Source organism: Geotrypetes seraphini, chromosome 1 (genome assembly GCF_902459505.1).
Source record: "Geotrypetes seraphini chromosome 1, aGeoSer1.1, whole genome shotgun sequence".
NCBI lineage: Eukaryota > Metazoa > Chordata > Amphibia > Gymnophiona > Dermophiidae > Geotrypetes > Geotrypetes seraphini.
Window position 1 is genome coordinate 549,489,262 of NC_047084.1, and position 27,197 is coordinate 549,516,458.

Genomic DNA, 27,197 nt, shown 5'->3' on the forward strand with positions numbered 1-27,197 from the left:
ACTATTATGATGTGGTGTGGTGTGGTATGGTATGTTTTTATCGGTCATGAGTGACTTTTGTAAAGTTTTGTATTACTTCATAAGATGCCTACCGTATTTCCCCGAAAATAGGACCTACCTCGAAAATAAACCCTAGCATGATTTTCGGGGTAGTTCTTAATATAAGCCTTACCCCTAAAAATAAACCCTAGTTGTCAGCAGCCATGCTTCTCCCACCCTGCCCCCACCGCGCAGCTGAATCGCCAAACCCCCGCTGACCCTCCATCCTTCCCTCCCAACCGAACCTCGCCGATCGCGACCATAAATATCTTCCGGCAGAGCAGCGTTGGGCCAGCAGTACGCTGCTTCACGGCCTTCTCACTGGGGAATTCCTTCTGCCACATCACTGATGATGTCATGAGTAACGTGACACACAGAAGGCCCTGGCAAGAAAGCCACGAAGCAGCCTGTTTAGCGTGCTGCTGGCCTAACGCTTCTCTGCTGGAAGGTATTTATGGTCGCGGTTGGAATAAACTTCCTTCCTAAGCAAGTTTTATATATATATATACTTGCTTAGAAAGTAAGTTTTATTCTGATCATGAAATGTCTTGAACATTGCTCCTGTGTTTTAGTTTTCAATTATATAGTGAGTATGTATCAAAGACTATATGTAGAGCACAACCTTTTCATTTAAAGGACCTTTATCAGTGCCAGTGAAAGAACACTCTGGTATACATATGTTAAGTATTCAAATGCAACTTACTTCAGCTTATGTATAAATCAGCTTAATTTTTTGGCTAACTGTGTCATACCATTTCAATTATTATCAATGAAACATTGTGTGAATATGCTTCATAAAAAAAAATCTTGCACCCGGATGGTCTCGGGACTCAAGGATCTCCAGTACGAGGAACGGCTGGATAAGCTGCAGCTGTACTCACTCGAGGAACGCAGAGAGAGGGATGACATGATCGAGACATTCAAGTATCTCATGGGCTGCATCGAAGTGGAAGAAGATATCTTCTTTTTCAAGGGTCCCGCGGCAACAAGGGGGCATCCGTGGAAAATCAGGGGCGGGAAACTGCACGAGGACACTAGGAAATTCTTTTTCACTGAAAGGGTGGTTGATCGCTGGAATAGTCTTCCACTTCAGGTTATTGAGGCTAGCAGCGTGCCTGATTTTAAGGCCAAATGGGATAGACACGTGGGATCTATTCACAGAGAAAGGTAGGGGAGGGTCATTGGGGTGGGCAGACTAGATGGGCCATGGCCCTTATCTGCTGTCTATTTCTATGTTTCTATGTAACAGATAAAAATGTAGAGCTAAAATATAGGTTTTTTATTTATTAATGATGTAAGAGGAATTTACTACATGACAGAACCAAAATCAAGTGACTTGAAATAGACTGACAGAATTGTTGTTTTGTGGGCCATTCATAAGTAATACCAAAATGAACATGGAAAACAAAATAGATAAACAATAGCCATAAGTTTTGATGCAGAAAACTTCATGGCAAAGATCTTGTATAATTTTGGAATAACTGAATTCTGGTCATTACAATAGACATGCAATGATCACCAGAAAAATCCTCAGTTCTGTGTCTGCTTCAAAAGAAGTGAAGACCAATGATGCTTTCACAGTCTTAAATGGAATTCCAAGGGCTGGACATTTCTCATGTGATTATTGCGTTTGCTGCAGCCTTTCACAGTTCAGTGTGTCTCTTAATGTGAATATAGCTACCAATTTTACAAATTGTAGCACATGGCAGGTTGTCTTATGTGCCCCTGCAGTAAATTATACATTGGTAGAGCTTAGCAGATGCTCTAGACACAAGTCACTGAATTTGAGTTTCCCGCATCTAAAAATTGTGAAGAACTAAGAGGTTGTTTACTAAACTGCAGCAAAAAATGACCTTAGCACACCCATGGTGCCAAGGTCTGGTTGTTGTTTTTTGCCACAGTCGTAAAATGGGCACTTTTTTTCTAATGTTTGTATTACTGGCTATTGGCTCTTGGCCATTAGATTGAAAGCCAACACAGGTGTTAACCATCTTTGTTTGAACCTCCTTAACTTCTACCTGAATAAACTCATATAAACTGTTCTGAGCTCTCCTAGGAGAACGGTATAGAAAATTGAATAAATAAAATAAAATTTGCAATCTTTGAAGAACATTATCAATTTATGGCCATGCCATGCCATTGTCTCCATAGCACCAAATATATTTTCCAAGATCATGATAGTAATGGCAGCCTTTCTTTGCGAGGACAGAATTTGGGTTTATCCATACCTCCTGTCAAGAGAGTCTGTAAGTTTCTTTCAAGATAGTTGCTGTGCTTCAGTCCTTGGGATGGGTAATCAATTTCACCAAGTGTGGGCTATCTCCAACATAAATCTTGGAGTATCTGGGAGTGATGCTCAACACAAGCTTAGAGAAGACATTTCTTCCCATTGCTTATCAGCAAAAGATTCACACCCAATTCAGGATTCACTTTGCTTTCCAATGTTCCAGCGTCTGGGACTATATCTAGGTTCTGGGTACAATGACCTCTATCTTGGATGTTCTTTTGTGGGTTAGATGCCACATCATACCACCTCTGTGGTCTTTTTCAGCTGTTGGTCTCCGTCACTCTTGGATCCTCCAAGCCAAACTCAGCCTCAAGTGGTGGATTCATCCTTCACATCTTCAGTGCAGCCTTCCTATGACAATTCGTATTTGGTTTATAGTCATAACAGTTGCCAACTTATTGATTTAAGGAGCCCAAGACCAATATTTCTCCAGTTGTAGCTTTAATACATCATCAAACTAGAGCTCAGAGTCATTCAAAGAGCTTAGTTTTCTTTTACTCAACTTTGAGGGAAACCAGTGAGGATTCTCTCAGATAACACAACAGTGATTTCTTATGTCATCAGGCAGTGGGAGCCAATAATATTTATCTAGAAAGAGAAGCAGGGATTCTTCCCTGCTTAGCTGAGGTCCCCATTCCTCTAATTTCAGCAGCTTATATTGCAGGAACTCTGGATCCAATTGTCTGGATGCAATTGGTATATCAAGTCAGGTATTTCAATGGTTCAGAGGTTTTCTGAAATATTGCACTTATCAAGTTCAAATTGAAGATCAATATTACAAATGGAACAATTCATGTGGTATGTCCCTCTTTCTCCTTCACTTTTTAATGTTTATTTATTTATTTAATCTTATCTATTGTTTTGCCTTTTGTCTTTGTTTTGTTCTATTTCTATCATTTAAATTTCTCCAGAATTCTACTGTTCAACGGCTCCCCCTTCTGCTTCTATTCCTTTCTCTCCTCTCTTCTACCTTCCAAAGTATTTAGATCAATGCTGTCTTGTTAAAATGTTTATTTTATTTTTATTTTTCCTCTAACTCTACTTTTCACTTCTCTATTACCCTCCAGGTACTTTAGTTAGATTGTGAGCCTTCGGGACAGTAAGGGAATTTTTCAAGTACCTTTCTTATTTCTAATCTTAATGTATATTTTCTGTAAACCGCTTAGAACCTAACGGATGTAGCGGTATATAAGAAATAAATTACATTACATTACATTACATTACATTACATTACATTTAGCTTCTTTAGGAACTAGACCAGGGGTAGGCAATTCCGGTCCTCAAGAGCCAGAGCCAGGTCAGGTTTTCATGATATCCACAATGAATATGCATGAGATAGATTTGCATCTCAAGGAGGCAGCACATGCAAATCCATCTCATACATATTTATTGTGGATATCCTGAAAACCTGACCTGGCTCCGGTTCTCGAGGACCAAAATTGCCTACCCCTAAACTAGACTAACATCTTTAGGAATAAAATTGAATAGCACAACGGACGAAGATTCAATGCCCGACAACATGATGCACGACCTACTCCTACTGGAGCGCTGGTCTAAGACCTGGCAACTTAACTTCAATGCCAAAAAATGCAAAGTCATGCACCTAGGCAACCATAATCCATACAAGACTTATACCCTTAATGAAGAGATCCTAACAAGAACAGTAGCAGAACAAGACTTGGGGGTGATCGTCAGTGAGGACATGAAGGCTGCCAGTCAGGTAGAGCAGGCCTCATCCAAGGTAAGACAGATCCTAGGTTGCATGCCTTATTAAGGGGCATGCCCTCTGGTCAGGGACTGCCGCCGATGTGGACGAAGGCGCAGCTTCTGCTCGCAAGGAGCAATCGCTGCCGGGGAGAGCAAGGCTAGTCCCTAATCATTACTGTGGAAAGCAACTGCAAAGTCGCGTCTATCCCCTGCGCTCGCCAGACCGAAAGGGGCGACCTCTCTTCCGCTCACCCCTATTATCCCCTTTCTTAGCCCCACTATCCCCTGACTGGCCTACCTGTTCGCCCCTCCCTTAACCTGCCCTACTCTACTTCTACCTAACCCCTCCCCCCCAATCTCGCCACAGCTTCAGCTGATTTGTCAGTGCTCCTCCCTAAATGGTATCGGAGCTTGTTTTTACTGTCAGAGCCGACAATCACAAAAGATTTCTAGCCACTCGCTGCTTATCACAGGCAAAAAAAACCTCCACTTGCAAATATGTAAGTTTCAACAGGGACAGAGCTCACCACCGTGCAGAGGGAAAGATTATGCAAAAATTTGCTTTGCTTAGAGTGTCAGTGTTCTTTCTGCCACAGCGTTGCCTCTCGAGACAGTTGCGCTGCTATTTCCACTGCCGCTGTGCACTTTGACAAGGCCCTTGTATCACTGCTACAAACGGTTGCATCAGGGAGAAGCTTATCTACAATTCTGAGTGTAATCTGAGTTAGAGAATGACACGGTGACAAAATTCATCACCGTTCCCGTCCCCGCGGATAACCGCGGGAAACCATCTTCATGTCATTCTTTAAGGAGAGAGGGAAGAATCAGAGTATGAATGGCCACAACCACTGACCCGCAAGCTTTGCTTTGAAGAATGCTGGTGTAGAAGGACTGAGGTTGAAATAGACACTAGAAAATGACATGGGATTATTTCCCGCAGTTATCCGTGGGGACGGGAACGGTGATGAATTTTTCACCGTGTCATTCTCTAATCTGAGTCCAAGCTCATAACTTTGTGCACACATGGCACACATGGGGTTTCGTCAGCCGAAAGCCGGAAGTCATTATGCCATTGTATAAATCCATGGTGAGGCCCCACCTGGAATACTGTGTGCAATTCTGGAGGCCACACTATCGCAAAGATGTGCTGAGATTGGAGTCGGTTCAGAGAATGGCCACCCGGATGGTATCGGGACTCAAAGATCTCCCGTATGAAGAATGGTTAGACAAACTGCAGCTATACTCGCTCGAGGAGCGCAGAGAGAGGGAGGACATGATCGAGACGTTCAAGTATCTCACGGGCCGAATCGAAGCGGAAGAAGATATCTTCTTTTTCAAGGGACCCACGGCAACAAGAGGGCATCCGTGGAAAATCAGAGGCGGGAAACTATGAGGTGACACCAGGAAATTCTTTTTCACTGAAAGGGGGGTTGATCGTTGGAATAGTCTTCCACTGCAGGTGATTGAGGCCAGCAGCGTGCCTGATTTTAAGGCCAAATGGGATCGACACGTGGGCTCTATTCACTAGGCAAAGGTAGGGGAGGGTGGACAGACTAGATGGGCCGTGGCCCTTATCTTCCGTCTATTTCTATGTTTCTATGTTTATTGTTTCCATTTCGTCTTTATCATCCTATTCCATTTTGTCTTTATCACCCGAAATATTACAATTCACATCTTCCATAATCCTGATTGTAGAGCAATGGATGAAAAAAGCTTAAACTCATATAAAACAGTTGGTTACTCCTTTCAATAAGATCAAAGAAGAATCCCTAAAATTGAATGGGAATATTTATCCAATTAACCCAGTTATTAAAATTTTAGGAGTATATTTAGATCAAAATTTATTGTTAGATATTCAAATAGAAGCCCTAGTTAGGAATTAAGCTGCTTTGTTTTATTTTGATTTTCCTTCCTTCAGATTATTGGTACAGTCCTTGGTCCTGAGTACTTTAGATTACTGTAATATTATCTGTCAAGCCTCAATCAAAAGAACATTAGTGGAATGTGAATTATTCAGAACACAGCTGTTTGATTAATTTTTAATTTGAAAAAGTCAGATTATGTAACACCATATTATCGGAAACTGCATTGGCTTCCTGTGGAAGCTAGAGTAATATTTAAATTTGGATGTACAGTATTTGCTAGAAGACATTGCATAGCCTTATACCAAGCTATCTACAGGGTCATTTTAAATTTGCAGAAAGCAGGCATCCTCTATGTAATCTTACAAACTATAGTCTCTTGGTTTATTGGTGAATTATCCTGTCTAACACTAGATAGGAAACAAATCACTCTAGTCATTAAATATCTGGGAGTTTTCATTGATTGATTGATTGATTGATCTGCCTAAGAACTAGGTGGCTTACAATAAAAATAATCTATGATCACCAACAGACATATACAGAATTCGAAAACTATCACTTACATCAATAAATTTAACGGAGCATCTTTAAGATTGATCTAATACACAAGTCTTCCTAGATTCAATCAACCCTTACTTCAGTGAAATGCCTGGACATAAAGATATGTCTTCAATAATTTCCTGAAACTAAGCACATTCTCACAGAAACACAAGTTTCCAGGATACCATTCCATAAAATCGGACCAGCAATAGAGAGAGAAGATTTTGCTGTATTCACATAATGCACATTACCCCTTATTCTTAACATCTAACAGCACATGTTTCTCAGATCTCCAATGTACGCTCTGGTTTGTAAATCTAAAATTTCACTAAAATAACTGGGGAGTACCATAAATACCCCGCTGAACCAATTTCAAAATCTTATAAAGAATATGAAATTGTACTGGAAGCCAATTCAATTTCTTCAATATAGGGGTAATGGGATCAAAATGTGATACTCCCATAAGCGTACGAGCAGCAGAATTTTGTACAGTCTGCAATGCCTGTACCCGAGTAGCCACAATACCTGGGTATATTGCAGTAGTCCAATTTCAATAGCACCATACTCTGTAAAACAGGGGTGCTCAAAAGGTCAATTGTGATCGACCAGTATCCATGATCGACTCGCGTTGCCTTTGCATTCTGTTCTCCCTGCTTCCCTGATGCCAGACCAGGTGCGCACAAGTGCCGGGCCCACAGCCTTCCCCTTCCCCCCCCTCCCCCCCCCCCCCGATATCAATTCTGACGTCGGAGAGGAAGTTCCGGGCCAGCCAATTGCTGCCTGGCTGGCCCAGAACTTCCTCTCCGATGTCAGAATTGACATCGGGGGGAGGGGGAAGGCTTGTGGATCCAGTGCTTGTACGTGCCTGACCTGGCATCGGGGAAGCAGGGAGAAATCGACAATGGTGGCTTGGCTTGGCTCGGGGGGGGGGGGGGCAGCAGGAAGAGGGAAAGACAGACAGAAAGAAAGAAAGGGGGGCAAGGAGAAAGAAAGACAGACAGAAGGAAAGGGGGCAGGGAGAAAGAAAGAAAGAAAGAAAGAAAGGGGACAGGGAGAGAAAGAAAGAAAGGAGAGGGGGCAGGGAGAGAGGAAAAGAAAGTTGGACTCATGGCGGTTCAGAGAGAGATGTTGGTTGGGGAATGGAATGAGTTCTGGAGGAGATGAAGCATGCAGGAGGCAGAAAGAAAGAAATATTGGATATACAGTCAGAAGAACAAAGTGCAACCAGTGACTCATGAAATCACCAGACAGTAAAGGTAGGAAAAATGATTTAATTTTAAATTTAGTGATCAAAATGTGTCCAAATTTTTATCTGCTGCCTATATTTTGAACTATGGCTCCCTTTTACTAAACCGCGATAGTGTTTTTTAGCGCAGGGAGCCTATGACCATCTGGAGCAACACGGGGTATTCAGCGCAGCTCCCTGCACTAAACACCGCTATCGTGGTTTAGTAAAAGGGGAGGGGGTATATTTGTCTATTTTTGTATAGTTGCTACTGAAGTGACATTGCATATTTTAAAGTCATCTGCCTTGATCTCTTTGAATAAACCTCCGAATATAAATGATAATTTTTCTCTACGTACCGTGTGCTTTTTTTTATTTTTTTAATTTTTATTGTTGGTAGACCATTTTGACTTGGTTATTTTAAAAGTAGCTTACAAGCCAAAAAAGTGTGGGCCCCTGCTGTAAAACTTGATGAAAATCCTAACAAGTAAGCAGTATTGTAATTGTGTTAAAATTCTCAAAGCAAAATATGCCTTCTGTACTACTCGTGCAACTTGATCAGAAGTTATTCTTTGATATGCAGATTGCTTATATCATTTGTAAGCCATTCTATGCTCTGTGTCAAATCGGAGCAATTGCCCCATTCAAATCTAAGCAGAGCCTGCTGTATGCCTTAATAGACTTGTGCCTATACTCCTGTAATATAGTTTAAGCTGGTCTTCCATTTCTTTTAAGTATAGTTGGTACAGAACTCTGTGGTGCTTCAAAATTTGATTGTATTACTCTGCTGCTTGCTGCACAACATTGGTTACCAGAATAATGAGATTTCTAGAATCAAATGGACAGCAGGACCCGAGGCAGATGAATCTGATTGATTTTTTTGACTGGGTGACTGAACAGTTGGATATGGGAGGGGCGTCAGATGTAGTGTATTTGGACTTTAGCAAAGCTTTTGACACTGTGCTACCTGGGCATTTGATAGATAAACTGAAAGCGAACTGGATTAAAAATAGGTTAAGTGGAAGGAAACAAAGAGTAGTGGTAAATGGAGTTTGCTTAGAGGAAAATGATGTTGTTAGTGGAGTGCTACAGGGATCTGTCCTTGGGCCAGTTCTATTTAACATCTTTGTGAGTGATATTGTGGAATGACTGCCTGCAATAGGAAGCTCTATAATAGGGTAGACACCCTGGAGGGTGTGGATAACATGAGACGGGATCTGACTAAGCTTAGGGTATAGATAACATGAGGTAAGATCTGGTGAAGCATAAAGAATGGTAATTAGCAACTAAGATTTAATGCTAAAAAAATGCAGGGTCATGCATCTGGGCTGCATAAATACAGAAGAATGTTATAGTATAGGAGGCAAAGAACTATGGACGGAAGAAGAGTGGGACTTGGGGGTGATTGTGTCTGATGATCTCTGGGTGGTAAAACAGGTAGAAAAGATGAGGTCAAAGCCAGGAAGATTCTTTGGTGCAAAAGGAGATGAATGGACTGTAGGAAAAGGGAGGTGATAATGCCATTGTGTAAATCTCTGATGAGGCCCTATTTGGAATGCTGTGTGCAGTTTTGGAGACTGCACCTTCAAAAAGATGTAATTAGGATTAGAGTTGGTCCAAAGGGCTGATACAAAATTGGTTAATTGTCATATATCTTATGGGAACAGACTTAGAGATGGGAGAGAGGAGATATGATAGACACGTTTAAATATCTCTATGGCAGATTACAAAATCTTCAAAAAAGAAACAGAAACCCTACTCTTCAAAAAATACATAAAACCTAACACAACCAGATCCGTCCCAAGCTTCACCTACTGTACTATCTACTCCTTATCAAATCTAAAATGTTCAAATTACCCATTATGTATTACCTAATTTCATGACAATTCTTTGTAAAACGCCTTGAACTGCAAAGTAATGGCAGAATAGAAATCACTAATGTAATGTACAGGAAGTGAGTCTTTTTCAAATGAAGGAAAACTCCAGAAGGAGAGGGCATAGGATGAAGTTAAGAGGTGATAGGTTTAAGAGTAATGTTAGAAAATTATTTCTTTACAGAAAGGGTGGTAAATGCGTGGAAAGTCTCCTGGTAGAGATGAAGACTGTATCTGAATTTAAGATAGCGTGGGACAGGCTTGTAGGATCTCTTAGGGAGAGGATGAGATAGTGGATGCTGTGGAGGGGCCATTTGGCCTTTATCTGTGGTCATATTTCTATGTTTCTATTTCTTCACACCTTTATGAGCATTGTGAGCCCTCAATGATGGTTTTCTTTTTTGTTTATTCCATTACTCAGATACCTCTGTATTGGGCCTCATATATTAAGTGTAGAACAGTATTGAAAACACATTTTTATGATATGGCTTACCCAGGTTTTGGGCAATTTTTCTGTTATGGCACGCTGGGATCCCATCTCTTTTCTGGTTTACCCTGCCTTGAGTTGCCCTAGTCTCCTTTTAAAGAAATGCTGGTTCTTAAATCTTGGCTCTATGAGCTATATTTTTCTTAAATTTCCTCTAAATGTTTAATTACATTTCCTTAAGCAAACTAGATTTTCTTTGAACCAGATCCGTTAGAAAGGCTCTTAACTGATATGTAAGCTAATATTGTTTCATCAGAGGCAGTTGTTTGATTACAGTCATAGAATAATTAGTTGGTTACCTTGTATCCTCTTGCTCATAAATATATTTATTTCTATTTTTTGTTTTGTTTATAGAAATATTTCCTATGATCCTCTCTTTCCCCTTGACTGGTCTGTATTGTTTTTCTTGATAACTGCATTCATGTACTTGTTGCATTAAAAATTATAGATAAAATGGAGCATCAGCACTTCTTTTAATTTTCATATGTTTAAAAATATTTTATTTTTATTGTAAACTGCCTTGATGTTTTGTATAGAAGTATATCAAGTTTAATAAAGCATTCCCCCCTCCTGTTCCTCTTTATAGATCCTATTACAGATTTATACTTGTTTCCACTGCATCCTAGCCATCTGTTATTGGCTGAAAGCAGAGATTGAGAGCCAGTCTAGCATCCTGACTCTAGTTTAGGGTTCATATTTCATTCTTACTATCTGTTCTCAGCTTCTGCTCAGTGGAGTTTAGTCAACAGACTGAACTTCTTTTTTATGTGTCTGTAAAGCATCTTTAAAGCGCTGTGCAGTCTTTGCAGTAGGCTATCAACATTCTAACAACTAATTTGGTATTTGGTGTTCATCTCTCCAAGTAGCAGATCTAACAACTTTTAGTATATTAGTTTTCATGTTCTAGTTTTTTGAATTACCAGATATTATTGTTAGAATTGGCCATGAATGCATGCTATATTGATTTATTTGATTGTTTTTAATGCAACTTAGTATGTAGTTCCATGGTATTCTGAGAGTATAAAGTTATTAAGTGTCTTTAAAAAGAGTTAGGCAAGATCATTTAACACCTTACTAACCCCCTCTTCTATTAAACTGCGCTAGCAGTTTCTAACACAGAGAACCGCGCTGAATGGCCCACGCTGCTCCCGATGCTCATAGGAACTCTATGAGCATCAGGAGCAGCGCGGGCCATTCAGTACGGCTCCCCATGCTAGAAACTGCTAGTGCAATTTAATAGAAGAGATCCTCAATTTATTTATTTATTTGTTTGTTTGTTTAGATTTCTATCCCCAGGATCTCAGAACGGGTTACAATTGACTTTCACAGTAAAGTTACAGGACAATAAAATTATAGGCATTCGAAGAGGATACAGGTGAGAAGATGTAGAGAATGAAGGGGAGGGGGAGCATGGGAAGGGAGGAGGGCAGAGGTAGGGGAGCAAGGAGTTAAAGGAAGGGGAGCAGGGAACAGGAGAGAAGGAGAGAGGTGAAAGGAAGGGAAACTAGGAGGAGGTTGTCTGTTAGCACTAAAATGGATTGTAAACTGATAGCTCCATATGAATTTTAAACAGCAGAACTCAATAACGTTTCTTTTTTTGAGATCATGCAGAAGAAGATTTGCACATCATACAGCATCAGTTTTGAGTCCATCATATGCCTAGACACACTGTTTTGATAGAGGAAGTCTTGCAGCACCCATCCTGTACTTGCTAGACCACAGGTAGCATCTTGTAGTAACTTGAACTTCAAGTTGGAAATGGATAATCAGCCAGGAGTCTATAGCACTGTCATTATTTCTGTACTACTAAAACTTATCTGTGAATTACCACTTAAAGATAAAAAATAACTGAGATTCTTATTCAATTATAATATCACTAAAAGTGAGGATGTTACCCGGAGAACTCATCAGAGATGGTCACAATTATAGGCCTGGCCGTCTTGTTGAATCCTTATACCTGATGTACAAAGTTCTCTTTAATTTTTGTGCAATTTAACTACATTTAATATGAGATTTTATCTTGGCTTCAAACATCCCAAGGGAAAAGCTTTGCCCATTGTATAAAAGAATCCTGTTACTCCAAACTTAAAAGGCCCTTCTGAGATCTTGTCTTGGAAATCAGAATCTCGGCACAATTTGTTAGCCAACTAGCAGTTTCTCACAACATATATCTATTTATTCTGAAGTTTTAAAATGATGCTTGTACCCCTTTTTTAAATTACATCTATTAGTATAACTGCACAGCTATCAGTGATGTGTTGGGGTTTTGAGATATTCACAATGAAATTGGAAGAGATAGATTTGTACTGAAATCTGTTCTATGCTTATACATTGTAGATATTCTGAAAATGTTTTGTCTTAAAATATATATATTTAAGTCCAATTCAGCATTCAGTCCATTAGGGATTACTGTATCTAAATGAAAAATCCAATGCCTGTGAGGGTTAGTTTTGTGTCTTCCTTTTAATGCTGTTTGTAATAGTGATCATCTACTTTTGCACTATGTTTCTCTGACATATGATGGTTTATTCTGTATTTTAGAGAGACTGAACTGAGTTTGAGTAGACTGATGGTGAACAGCTCATATAAAATCCTTCATAAGGGAAGAGCTTCAGTTTTTCAACACACCGTGGAAGGTTGGAAGATCAATACATCGTTAGTACTAGAAATTAGGTAAGTACTGTAACAGTAATAACTAGATTTTTAATTGCACGATTAATCGCATGACCTAAATGTAAAAGACTCCTATTGAAAAAAAAAGGGCTTCTTCTACAAAGCCGTGATAGCGATTTTCCCTCGACAAATGCACCAAAGTCCATAGAAATTGAATGGGCATTGTTGCATTTACCATACCAGACCTCACTACCACTGCATTGTAAGAGCAGCCCAAAATCTAGTGATTTTATTTTTATAATCCTCTTCCTTAGCAACAGCAGCAGATGAATCCAGAGACCAATGGGATAGCACACATCTACCAGCAGGTAGAGATGGAGAAACTGATTAACAGGTGGTCCTATTGGCTGGCATGCCTCCTGCATCTTCAGTATGCTCTATCTCCCAGCAGGTGATGGTTGCTATTCACCTAGCTCCTGGATTCTGGCTGTGACTGGGCAATTATTTTCTTCTGTTGAAGTTTCTTTTCAGTGAGACAACAATTCTGTTTCTCCTGTTGAGGTTTCTTTTCAGTGAGTCCGGCTGAATGGTGCCAGATTTAGGGATTACACCTGGGCCCCCCCCCCCCAGGTCCCTGCCTTACCCTCCCTCCCTCCAATGATAGAGGGTCTGACTGGGTCTCAATTTTTCTTCTTTCCCTTCACTGTAAAAAAAAAAAAAAAAAGAGACCACAGTGCTGAGCAACCGGCATCTGCTGGCACTATCAACAAAGTTATGAGTACAGTATATGTTTTATTTGAACTTTTCTGGTTTCTGGTTGTGGTGGAGCTGCGGGTTCGGTGTGAGTCTACAGAAGGAATATGTTTTTTGTCAAACGCTATATTTTGTAGAGTTGTGGAAATGGTTTAGAGACTGACAAGTAAATTTACATTTGTATGAAGTTTATTCAGTAAAAGGCTTTGAGTGTATGGATAGAGCTCCGTTGACGGAACTGGTGCCTTTCCGCATGTTGTAGGCGTGCGCTTGTTTTCATACTCTGGCAGCAGCATCACAGCGGTAGTGGGATTTCTCCCTGAGACGGAATCCACTTGGCAGTTCCCACGACTGGGAGAAGGTGAATATTTGGATGGCTCCGGGTGTGTTCTTCACATAGCCGGATCCTGACTGAGCGCAACAGGTGTGTGCTTATTTTCCTGAGGAGAATGAAGCAGCATTCATTTATTTCTCTCCAGTGTTCATTTTAAGCATTTTATGCCATGACAGTGGGAAAAATATTTTAATGGTTTGCTCCGGGTAGGTTTTTAATGCACTTTTGAAAGAACTGGCTCAATTCAGCATGAAACAGGCATGTGCTTGGTTCTCTGGCGCTAGCGGGAGCACTGCAGCATTCACGAGGTTTATTATGCAGCTGACTTAGGTCACTGTATCCCGCGGCTTCCCTGTTTACGGGGTTCTACACGTCGGGACTGTTTCAGCAGCTTTTGCCACTGTTTCGGTGATATACCTTGTGTGTGTTTCCCCACTCTCTCTACTTGAAAAGACTTAACTACTTTAATCGGGACTGTACTGTTACACCTCACAGTCCTTAAGAAAGAGATTCTGCCCTGTGCTCAGCCACCCAATCTCGTTTTTTTGCCGTTATGTGTAGGCAGAAGGCAAATTGCTGCACAGTGATGTCAGCGGCATGAGAGTACCCTTTGTTTCATACGGGTAGCTTCTTGTCTCTTTCAGGGTACCTGAAGGGTGAGTCTATGGAGGTTTAGAGGTTTTCTTATTCTTTGTGCCTCTGTGCAGCGCTGTGTGTGTCTGGTAGCACTATAGAATTGATTCTTGAACTTAATACGAATAGATTACGAATTGGGGGAGTCTCTAGTATCATCAGGGCCGCCATCAGGGCAGTACCACCAGTCCTGCATTCAGGGGCCCGGAGCTGACAGGGGGCCCGGGCTCCCCCAGGGTCCTAGGCCACAGTCTAGGGGGAGGGGAGGTCCACCCCACGTGGACAGGAGAGAGCTGGACGGGGGACCCGCGGAGTTCAATACATCTCGAGCCGCAAGGCTCGTGTTCTGTTCCTGCCTGCCCTACCGCTCACATATAGCCGATCGCTAGTGTTCCCCGATGTCAGCGCTGATGTCGGAGGGAGGGCTTAAGCAAAGCCTGCTCTCCGATGTCAGCGCTGACGTCGGAGAATACTTCCGGTCGGCTATTTGTGCGCGGCAGGGCAGGCAGGAACAGAAGACGAGCCTCGCGGCTCGAGATGTATTGAACTCCGCGGGTCCCCCGTCCAGCTCTCTCCTGTCCACGTGGGGCGGACCTCCCTTCCCCCTAGACTGTGGCCTAGGACCCTGGGGGAGCCCGGGCCCCCTGTCAGCTCCGGGCAGGAAACAGAAGACAAACCTCGCGGCTTGAGCTTCGTTTTGCTGAGAAAGTTGCAAAGATGGGCTGGGAGGCAAACGCGGAACACAAAAGGGGGGAGGGAGTGCGTTTTGGACACAAGGCATGAACTTGGGAGAGAGGAAGGGAGGGAAAGAGATGCTGAGGTGGGGGAGAGAATGGGTTTTTGGACACAGAAGGCATGGACTTGGGAGAGAGGAAGGGAGGGAAAGAGATGCTGAGGTGGGGGAGGGAATGTGTTTTTGGACACAGAAGGCATGGACTTGGGAGAGAGGAAGGGAGAGAAAGAGATTGTTGTGTACAAGGGGAATAGAAGAAAGGAGAATTTTTGGTCATAGGGAGGGAGTGAGGTACAGAAAGTGGCATACCAGGATGGGGGGGCGGTCCGCCCCGCCCCGCCCCGGGTTTACGTCCCAAGGGGGTGCACAGCTGGCCACCCTCCAGTGTTCTCCCTAGGCCGGCAAACTGCGGCTCTTTAGTCACTTGAGTGCCACCGCCGCCATCGGGAACAGGCCGGCGCCAAGTTCTCCCTGCTTTTCCCTGTGGGGCCGGCCAACTCTCGCCACTCGCGTCAATTCTGACGTCGGAGAGGACGTTCTGGGCCAGCCAATCGCTGCCTGGCTGGCCTAGAACGTCCTCTCTGATGTTAGAATTGACGTCGGGTGGCGAGAGTTGGTCGGCCCCGCGGGGAAGAGAAGCAGGGCGAACTCGGCGCTGGCCTGTTCCCGATGGCGGCAGTGGCAGCCTATTCCCCAGTGGCGGTGGCAGCATTTTCCCAATGGTGGTGGCATAGGGGAGGGCAGGGAGAAAGAAAGAAAGGGGGGACAGGAAGCCAGAAAGAAAGAAAGGGGGCAGGGTGAAACAAAGAAAAATGGGACACGGAAAGAGAGAGAGAGAAAGACAGACATACAGAACGAAAGAGGGTGTGGAGAAAGAAGGGGGCAGGGTGAGAGAGAGAAAAACAGACATACAGAAAGAAAGGGGGTATGGAGAGAGAGAAAAAGAAAGAAGGGGCAGGGTGAAACAAAGAAAAAGTTTGGGGAGGGAATGAGGTCTGGAGGAGAGGAAGCATACAGGAGGCTGAAAGAAGGGAAGAAATATTGGATGCACAGTCAGAAGAATAAAGTGCAACCAGAGACTGATGAAATTACCAAAGGTAGGAAAAATGGTTTTATTTTCAATTTAGTGATCAAAATGTGTCTGCTTTGAGAATTTATATATGCTGTCTATATTTTGCACTATGGCCCCCTTTTACTAAACCGCAATAGCGTTTTTTAGGGCAGGGAGCCTATGAGTGTTGAGAGCAGCGTGGGGCATTCAACGCAGCTCCCTGCGCTAAAAACCGCCATCGTGTTTTAGTAAAAAGGGAGGGGGCATATTTGTCTATTTTTCTATAGTTGTTACTGAGGTGACATTGCATAAAGTCATCTGCCTTGACCTCTTTAAAAACCCGCGGAATATAAATGATAATTAACATTTTCTCTGCGTACAGCGTGCTTTGTGTTTTTAAAATTTTATTGTTGGTAGATCATTTTGACTTGGCCACAAAGGTAAGGGGGAGGGAGGGAGGGGAACTGCTGAAAGACATCTAGTAATCCTTGAAGGCTTGACTGTGCAGGGAATTTAATCATGTTTTGTTATGTGACTGGCATTATTTAGACTTTAATTTCTATGAATGAATAGAATGAAAATGATATAAATTACTTGCTTGTTTTTATGTGCGTGTGCTGAAGGAAAGTGGAGAGAGAGTGGGCTGAGGACGCTGAAGGGAAATGGGGAAGAGAGAATGGGGAGAAGATGCTGATTTATAAATTGACAATTGTACAGAATATTGTTTCTTTTTTATATTCATCCATAGCTGCATGTTAATGATGTGCTCATATGCACTTATTTATCATCATAACATATACATCATCATTAACATGCAGCTGTGGATGTGTAAGGACAGGCTGAGGAGGATGGATGGGAAGGAAGGAAGGTGCACATATCAACATATCGTACATTTTTAACATGCATGATGCAGCTATAGGCAAGCAGAAGAGGATGGGATCATACAGATGTGTATGTTCAGATATGCGCTCAGATGTGTAGTTTTTTCTGATATATTTATTAAGCTTACAGTATTTATAAAAACACATTTAATACTTGTTACAAAAAATATTGTGCAATTGTGATCTACTTCTGGCCTACAAAGGTCAAAAGAAATCCTTAACTGAGATTTTACATTCAAAAGTGAATTATAGCTACTAGCACTATTATTTATTAGTTATTTATTATGCAGATGTTTGTTAGTTTGTTATTAGTTCAGTATTAGACATATGTTAGTTTAGAATAGATAGGTATAGATTAGTTTAGTTTAGGTTAGGTTAGGGCCCTGCTGAAAGAGTCTACCTTGACATGGTTGCAGGCTTACAAATCTTTTGGTCAAAGAGTGCGGCGACAGAGAAAAGTATGTGTGTATTCGGCCCATGGAAGAAGGGGGGGGGTCGGGGGGGAAGGGGTGCGTGGGGGGCCCAATAGGATTGCTTAGTAAGGGGCCCAGAAATTTCTGATGGTGGCCTTGAGTATCATAACAGCACTTCACATCTTTCTGTGAGCAGAATTATCTTTTATTTCTAGGGTGCCAGGGACTGCAAGTTTCAAAGCTTCTTGCACAAATTTCTCAGGTCGCCATCTTTTCATGGCACCTGCTAAACAGTCCCTCAAACTGGCAGGAAGAGCTGTGTGGCTCCTTCTAACCAGGGACAAGTTACCTATTCTCCCAAACCCACAGAGTAGCAAATACTATGTGGCTATTGGAATCTCCCTGAAACTCTCTTTAGGGATGTGAGCTTTATCTGATAACAATTAGGGTACAGATTACATCACAAAGCTGGATTTTTTTGTGGGAAAGTTCCTTTCTTCTTCCAGCATTTACAGCTCTCGTCCAGCCGTTCCCTGATTGTCTGCTTTTCAATCTGAAGGAGTCTTCACTTCCTCTGGTAACTCTTTATGCTTTCTCGTGAGGGGGAGACACTATGATGTCAGGTCAGGGGGCTTTGGGCATTTTTCAGGATGCTTGCAACTTTGAATCCTCCTCCCATTTCAGATTCTTTCTTGGAGTCACCATGTATTGAGCTTCTAATGGTTACGTTTGTGCGAGACCCCTTTTAAGTGTTACTGGAACTTGGGGCAGTAGTTTTAGTTCTTCTGGAACTAAGGGAAGTTATTTCATTTACTTCATAGTGCCTAAGATGGGGGAATTGGTCAGACAGGGGCTGGATCTCATTCTGGTAAATTAGTTTTTCAGAGTTAGACATTTCCAGAGATAAACTGTGAGAATATTTACAATCTCCCTATGGACACCGAATTAGCAGTATCTTCGCTTGGCTCTCATCGGGCAGCACTATCAGTTTTGGCAGATGCCATTTGGCCTAGCCACGGCTCCACAAACATTTTAGAAAATGAAGGCAATAGTGGTGTTTTGGCGCAAACAGGAGATTCAGGTACTTTTGCTCTTAGACGACTGCTTGATTCGGATGTTTTCCAGCCAGGTCAATTTGTCAGATGCAAATGGGTGATTTCTTTTATTTGGACTTCTTTTCTTCAATTCTTTGGATGTGAATCTTCAAATTTCCAAAGAGCTCTTTTCTCCTGTACTAATTATTGGAATATTGGAGGATGTTGTTCACGTAGACTGGGGCAACAGGTTACAATCCCAAGTGTGCCTTCTTCAGTCACCAAGAACAAGAGTATGGGATTCTGTACAGGTTCTAGGATCTATGGTGGTGACTCCACTGAGAACTTTGGCTCGCTTTCACATGAGAATGCTACAGCAGTTGCTTTTGTTCCAGTGGTTCCCAGTATCTCAAGGCTCCAATTGTAGTATCTAGTAGGCTCCTCAAGCATCACACAATATAATTTGGTGGCTCAGCAAGATTAATCTTTTCAAAGGCATGCCTCGGTCTTTGCTAGACTGGCTCATAGTCGCCAAACATCCCAGGCTGTCGGGTTGGGGGGCTCAGTGCCTTCAATCCTCAGGGCAAGGAGTCTGGAATTAAAAGGAGACTCAGTACTTGTTCATTCTTCTGGATTGAAACATGTTTCAGGAGTTTCAGACCATTCTTCCGGAATTACGATAAAGGTCTTTTAGGACAGTGTTATGATGGTGGTATTTCTCTACAGCCAGGAAAATACATGATGTACTGACTTGGCGAGTAAAGTAATGGTTCTACTTCAATGGGTGGAATCTCATCTTCCTCTTCTGTCAGCGCTCCATTTTACAGGACAAGAAAAGCGTTTAGATAGACTTTTTCACCATAAAATCTGAGCAGGGACCATCTATTGTATGTTAAAATGTACAGCGCTATGTACGCCTTTCAGTGCTTTAGAAATAATAAATAGTAGTAGTAGTAGTAGTAAAATCTTCTACATCTTGGAAACTGGGATCTATTCGCTCAGGCGTTCCAGCTCTTTGTATATAGATGAGATCTCCTAGAACTGGACCTCATGGCCTTGTTTCAAAATTGAAAGCTTCCTAGCTTCTTCAGCAGACACAGAGAGTAGCAGTCAGATGGGGTAGCAGCATTGCTTCTTTCTCGTCTCTGGTTTCTCTTTTTTAAGTGTTTTTCTCTGACTGATGATTGGATGGATTTGCCATCTCAAGCTCACTTTCAGGGCACAATAATCATAGAATCTCTGGATTGGCTGTGCCGTCCTTGCTATGAGGATCTGATGAGTCTTTCAACGGCCGAACTGTTGAGATTCCCGGTATCTCCGGATTTACTCACCTAGGATATTCATCCTACTAGGATATTCATCCAACATGGATATACATCCTACTTTGGTATTACGACCTAGCTTTTGAAAAGTCATGGCTGATGTATAAGGGTTGTGCGAAGCAGGTTATTTCTTCTCTTCTCTAGGCGATACAGACGTCTTCACCTGTGGCTTATGCTACCATTTGGAGGCTTTTCCTTTCTTGGGTACTTCTCAACGTTGGCACTCTTCCAGGCTTCTATGTTTTATATTCTTTCTTTTTTGGCACAACTGTATTGCCAAGGGCTTAGCATTCAATTTCCTTCAGCTTCAAGTGGCAATCTTAGCTTGTTACAAGGGCTAGGTATCTCACTCTTCGCTTACTTCTCTGCTTCATGTAGTTCAGTTCTGAAAAGGAGTACAGTATATCCATACACCTCTTATGAAGCCCTGTCCGAAGTACAGTCTTAAGATACTTCTTCGCAGTTTACAGAAGGCTCAGTTTCAACCTTGTCTTTTGAGACTCTAAAAGGCTGTGACATTGAACACGGTGTTTCTTGTGGCCATGGCTTCAGCTTGGCAGTTTTCTGAGTTGCAGGCCTTGTATGGCGGGGATTCTTATTTCTGATTTACACATTCTGGGGTGTCAGTTCGGACAGTACCACAATTTCTTTCTAAGGTGGTGTCATGCTTTTTTTAATGCCGCTCTCACTTTTCCTTCCTTCTTCCTGGGAGGAGGAATGGGGAGGCATGATTTTCATCACTGCATTTTTTAAAAGTGCATAGCATTCTCTGCAATCTGTAGGTTTCTAATGACTTTTAGTCGTTTAGATCATCTCTTTGTATTCTTCAAGGGCTGCAACAAACATATGGCAGCGTCCAAAGCCTCCATCGTTCGAAGGGACCAGGAGAACATTCTTTACGCCTTCTTGACGGCAGGGAAGTGGTTGGCAGAAGAACTTCATGACTGTTTAGCCAGAGCAATGGCTACTTCTTGGACTCGGTCCAGAAGCTTTTTCCTTGGAAGAGTTTTGTCATGCGGCTACTTGGTCTTCCAAAAATACTTTATCTAAGCATTACCAGTTGGATGTGGGGGCACATGCGGAGGCAGCGTTTAGTGCTTCGGTTGTTGCGGAGGCAGCGTTTGCTTCCCACCCAGATTGAGGATTGCTTTGCTACATCCCATTGGTCTCTGGATTCATCTGCTGCTGTTGCTAAGGAAGGAAAAATTATGTTGTTACCTGTTAATTTTCTTTCCTTTAGACACAGCAGATGAATCCAGAGCCCCACCCTTTCTGGATATTGACTGTCAGTTTTTTTCTTTTACAACTTTCGAAGTCTGTTATTATTGATAGTTGTATTCTATATTATTACCTTTTGAAATTTGTTATGGGAAAGAAGTTTTTTACATGCTAAGCATATTGATGGTTACAGAAGCTTGGGCAAGAAGCAATACTGAATATGCAGGCGGCGTACCAGCCAATAGGACCACCTGTTAATCAGTTTCTCTATCTCCACCTGCTGGCAGATGTGTGCTAGCCCATTGGTCTCTGGATTCATCTGCTGTGTCTAAAGGAAAGAAAATTAACAGGTAAGAGTTGAATTTTTCCTTCCCTTCCCTTCCATTCTACTTCGTGGGCAACATCTCCTCCTTTCTCTCTCCCCTTTGCCTTGCTTTTCTCTCTTTCCCCCCAGTCTATATCTTTTCCTCCAGGCCCTTTGCAGCCCTCTCTTCTCTGATGTTCCTTCTTCTGTCCCTCATGGCCCTGAACCTTATCGTGCCACAGCACAAGCAAGCTGGTTTTCAGCCAGCCTGAAGCCTTTCTCTGTAGAAGTGGAGCTTCCTGTTTCCCAGTGCTACAGAGAGAGGCTTCGGGTTGGCTGAAAACCAGCTTGCTTACACTGTGGCACAATTAGGTTTAGGGCTGCAAGGGGCAGGAGAAGGAACAGCAGAGCAGAAAGGGTTGCGGAGAGCCTGAAGAGGTAAGAGTGGTACCAGGAGGAAATGAGGGTGGGGGGAGCAGTTAACTTATGTTAAAAACAACAACAAAACAACCCCCCTAACCCCCTTTTAGCATGATTAAGTTATTTATGCACTAATCATGTTAAATGTATAGTCCTAATAATAACCATTTATTTATGGCATATTTTTATCCACTTAGAAGTCTTTTGGCTAAGCTGTGCTAAAGTTTTGCACTTAATACAGTTAACAGCTAAACTTAAAGTATTTTAAGTATAAAACCTCTGTTTATTCAGGGGGGAGGACTTTTGAACACTTGTGGAAGACAGCTGTGCAGTTAACATAGAGTAACGGTTACCACTTTGCGTTAACGGCACTTGATAATGCAGAATGTAATTAGCTATGCCTATGGAGTTAGGTGTTCACATTATCTGCTGAATTAGTAGCTAATGTGTGGTAATGACATCTGTATTAACTGCAAGGTGTAGTGCTTGCCCATTCCGTGCCCCCAATATGAATTTTTTGTGATAGGTATGTAACATTTGAATTCACAATTTAAATAGTAAATGAACCCATTAATGTTGGAATGTTTTTTTGCCATTGTTGTTGTTTTTTGTTGGATTTTAATGCCCTGTACTTTCTTAATTAAAAATATTTCATATGGTGGACTCTGTAGATAGGGTGACCAGGTTACTGATTCCAAAAAGGAGACTTTTTGGACAGTTCTGGATTTCTGCCAACCTCATCCTGGTGCTTTATGGGACCTGTTGCACTGATTTCAATGGATAGAATCATGGACTACAAATACTGCACTGCTTTAGGATATAATTTTAAAACCAGGACTGGCCAAGTCTCTTTTCTGGAATAGGTAACCAGTTCACCCTATCTATAGAACTTCTTAATTTTAATGCCCAAATAAAATTATAAGGAACATCCGTAAAGCTCTGGTAGCTGCTAACTTTACAAATGCTGTCCTGCTTGTAATGCAGCATCAATATTGTCTTTCTGTTTTATTTAATGCTGTAATAACTCATGCAAGAAGGAATAGGGAGAGGATGTGATAACACTTCTCAAACTGTACAAGTTCTTAGCAGTGAGGGACAGCTGTATGAACCATATAGGACCCTTCATCTGTGTGCTAGACCTGTTTAATTAACTTTTTGAAGATTTTATTTTGTCATCCTCCTCCTTGAGAAATTATCCCATGTGACTCAGTTTTCTTCACTGGCCATAGAATGAAAAGGCACCCAAAATAACATTCTTCAGTAAAGTTCTCCTGCCAGCATGCGATAATCCTGTGCTACCCAGGCAAGAAAAGATTATACCACCTTGACAAAGATCTGCTATGTGATACAGGTCCTATTTCCAGCAGAGCAAGATCCTTTGGCAAGACACCTGTTCTAATGGTAGTTACAGTTCTATAGCCATAGATTTGATCTGTGCTTAAGTCTTTGATTGCTTCATCACTAGCTGAGGAAGATCAAAATTTATTCCAGTTCAGTAGTAGAATCCAGCATTTTCCCAATTGGACCTGCCTATTTGTTTTGCTTATTGTCTTTCCATCTAAAGAAGTCACCAAATGCCTGTGCCTGCTTGTGTGCAGGTTACAGACAATCCACATCAGCTTCCTTTGTAGCTTCTCTTCAACTTAATGCATCACTCCTCCCTCCCAACCAGAAATCCACGGACATTGGCGCGATGCCATGTGTGTGCACATGTGACATCACATTGACATCTGCTCATGTGCGAAGACCCTCCAGATGGGGCCCTAAGCCGTCAGTTGGGGGGTGCTGCAAGAGGAGAGGCGCTGGCAAGGAGGAGAGATGCCGGCACACAGTTTGCAATACACTGCATTACAGGAATCACCTCCAATAGCTTGAAAGAGTTTTTTGTCTGCTCCTCTTTCTCTCAACCATGCAATCAAATTATCAGCAAATATTTCTGCATGTGTCTTCTCTTCAGTTGGTTTTGCAAGAACCAAAAATGGCACAGATATCAACTTCTTGGTCTATACAAACTGTGTATTGTTCTCTTTCACCATACCTGGATACATTTTGCCATTCTTTTCTGCCTTTTTTAATGGGTATTATCACCATATCGCCATTCTGCTACAGTTCCTCCTCAAAGATCATGAAGGGCATAGAGAAAGTAGAGAGAGATAGATTCTTCAAATTTTCAAAACATATTAGAACAAGAGGGCATTCGGAAAAATTGGAAGGGGATAGATTCAAAACAAATGCTAGGAAGTTTTTCTTTACTCAGCGGGTGGTGGACACCTGGAATGCGCTTCCAGAGGATGTAATAGGGCAGAGTACGGTACTGGGGTTTAAGAAAGGATTGGACAATTTCCTGTTGGAAAAGGGGATAGAGGGGTATAGATAGAGGATTACTACGCAGGTCCTGGACCTGTTGGGCCGCCGCGTGAGCGGACTGCTGGGCACGATGGACCTCAGGTCTGACCCAGCAGAGGCATTGCTTATGTTCTTATGTTATGCCTATAGCAACTTTGCTGGCTTGTTCCCACATGGGTTCAACTTTGCTTTAATCTTAACATGGCTGTTTATAACAGGACCACTGAATTTTGGATTTGCTTTGTACCACTGAGCAAGTAATCCAGTCGTTAGGTCATTGATGACCAGTTTGTCAGTACGGTAATTTTGTCTGTCTTGATCACTGATCTCTCTCAAATTCAACCCATTTCTAATGAGATCCCTGACAGTTGGTAGTTCAGCTACTGATGGTTCTCTGCCTGATTCCACCAGTTGATATAAATGAGTCCAACCTTGCAGTCTTGTTTTTCTTTTGGACAATGTTGTAGTGTTCTTTGTGGATCCAAAGGAGTTCCTTTTTTTGAGGCGTTTAGTTGTAATTTATTGACGAACATCCAGTTTTTTATTTCCGAGAGACTGTTTAGGAGTTTTGCAATCTGGGCATCACAGGTTTCTCCTAGCGGTATGTATAGTTGGATGTCATACATGAAGGAATGAATCTGTATTTTCTATTTGTGGGCTATGTCTAGAGCAGATCTAATATAGAGATTTGAATAATAGGGGGGGATGATAGAGCCCCTTGTGGAACACCTTATTTGATCGGTTTCAGTTTCAATAGTACATCATTGAGCCAGTACTCTTTGAAATCTATTATTCAGGAAGGAGGTGAACCATCATAACGCAGCATCTCAGATACCAATTTCAGAAAGCCATGAAAGGAGGAGAGGATGGTCAATAGTGTTGAATGCCGCACTGATATCCATCACCACCAGAAGGACATCATTACCTACGCTCATTCCACTACCTTCTGGTCCCACGCTGCAGATCAAATTCTCAAGTAAAGTTTTGGGCATCATTATTGACTGTACACTTTCCTTTAATGATCTCTCAACTCTCTGGTAAAAAAAAAAAGTTTTTTTTAGTTTTCACATATTGAGGAAAGTGAGATCCTGCTTCTGTCAAAAACATTTTGCTGTCCTTGTACAATCAATCATTCTTTCCAGACTGGACAATTGTAATTCCATCTAAGTCTAACTAATAAAAATCTTCAAAGACTTCAGCGGATCCAGAACACTGCGGCTAGGTTGATCTTCGCAAAAAGCAAATTCGATCATGTTTCCCCGCTTCTGTCAAAACTTCACTGGCTTCCGGTGATTTCTAGGATTCATTTTAAATGTACCTAATCTAATCTACATAGAAACATAGAAACATAGAAATCGACGGCAGATAAGGGCCACGGCCCATCCAGTCTGCCCACCCTAATGACCCTCCCCTGCCTTTACTTTGCGAATAGAACCCACGTGTCGATCCCATTTGGCCTTAAAATCAGGCACGCTGCTGGCCTCAATCACCTGAAGTGGAAGACCATTCCAGCGATCTACTACCCTTTCGGTGAAAAAGAATTTCCTGGTGTCACCGTGCAGTTTCCTGCCTCTGATTTTCCACGGGTGTCCTCTTGTTGCCGTGCGACCCTTGAAAAAGAAGATATCTTCTTCTACCTCGATGCGGCCCGTGAGATATTTGAACGTCTCGATCATGTCTCCCCTCTCTCTGCGCTCCTCGAGCGAGTATAGCTGTAATTTATCTAACCGTTCTTCGTACGGGAGATCCTTCAGCCCCGAGACCATCCGGGTGGCCATTCTCTGGACCGATTCCAGCCTCAGCACATCCTTACGGTAATGCGGCCTCCAGAATTGCACACAGTATTCCAGGTGCGGTCTCACCATGGATCTATACAAAGGCATAATGACTTTAGGCTTACGGCTGACGAAACCCCTGCGTATGCAACCTATGATTTGTCTTGCCTTGGAAGAAGCTTGCTCCACTTGATTGGCAGACTTCATGTCCTCACTGACGATCACCCCTAAGTCTCGTTCTGCAAACGTTCTTGCCATTAAGGGTATAAGTCATTCTTGCCATTAAGGGTATAAGTCCTGCATGGATTCTGGGTACCCAGGTGCATAACTTTGCATTTTTTGGCATTGAAGCTGAGCTGCCATGTCTTAGACCAGCTCTTTAGTAAGAGTAGATCATGCATCATATTGTCGGGCATTGAATTTTTATCTATTGTGCTTTTGCCCACTACATTGCTTAGTTTGGCGTCATCGGCAAATAATGTTATCTTACCTCGGAGCCCTTCTGCCAAGTCCCTTATAAAGATATTGAACAGTATCGGGCCCAAGACAGAGCCCTGGGGCACTCCACTGATCACCTCCGTCATTTCAGAGGGGGTGCCATTCACCATTACCCTTTGAACCCTACCTCCAAGCCAGTTCCCAACCCACTTCGTCAATGAATTCGTCCTAGAATCCTATGGAACTCATCTTGCTTAGTAACCTGTGATGAGGCACGCCATCGAATGCTTTGCTAAAGTCCAGGTATATGATGTCCAGGGACTCTCCAACATCTAGCTTCCCCGTCACCCAGTCAAAGAAGCTGATCAGGTTGGATTGGCAGGATCTCCCCTTAATAAATCCATGTTGATGGGGATCCCGTAGGTTCTCTTCATTCAGGATCGTATCTAATTGGTGTTTGATAAGAGTTTCCATTAGTTTGCTCACTATTGATGTGAGACTCACTGGTCTGTAGTTTGCCGCTTCTGTCTTGGAGCCTTTCTTGTGGAGTGGAATGACGTTAGCCTTCTTCCAGTCCAACGGGACGCTACCTGAACTAAGGGAGAGGTTAAAGAGCGCTGACAGCGGCTCTGCCAAGACATCACTCAACTCCCTGAGCACCCTGGGGTGCAGGTTGTCCGGTCCCATTGCCTTGTAAACCTTGAGCTTGGACAGCTCAACATAGACACTGTTGGGCGTAAATTTGAAATCGCTAAATGGGTCAACTGAGTCAGCCCTTGTCTGTAACTGAGGGCTATGCCCAGAGCTTCTCGGGTGAAGACAGAGCAGAAGTATTCATTTAACAGTTGGGCTTTTTCTGAGTCCTTTTCCACATAGTCTCCGTCTGGTTTCCTTAGATGTACTATTCC

At 42.4% G+C, this 27,197-nt stretch overlaps 1 protein-coding gene across 4 annotated transcripts in view; it reads left to right on the plus strand.

The window, feature by feature from the left end:
• The window catches only part of ST8SIA4 (ST8 alpha-N-acetyl-neuraminide alpha-2,8-sialyltransferase 4), a 235,117-nt gene that overhangs the window by 65,463 nt on the left and 142,457 nt on the right, over window positions 1-27,197 (plus strand). For 3 of the 4 annotated variants that reach the window (XM_033929191.1, XM_033929188.1, XM_033929190.1), the window contains exon 2: window positions 12,563-12,694. In XM_033929191.1, coding sequence (XP_033785082.1) covers window positions 12,591-12,694 — 104 coding nt within the window. In that variant the 5' untranslated portion in view covers window positions 12,563-12,590. Of the gene's footprint in view, window positions 1-11,632; window positions 11,744-12,562; window positions 12,695-27,197 lie in introns of all 4 variants that reach the window. The other variant, XM_033929189.1, reaches the window with a different exon arrangement.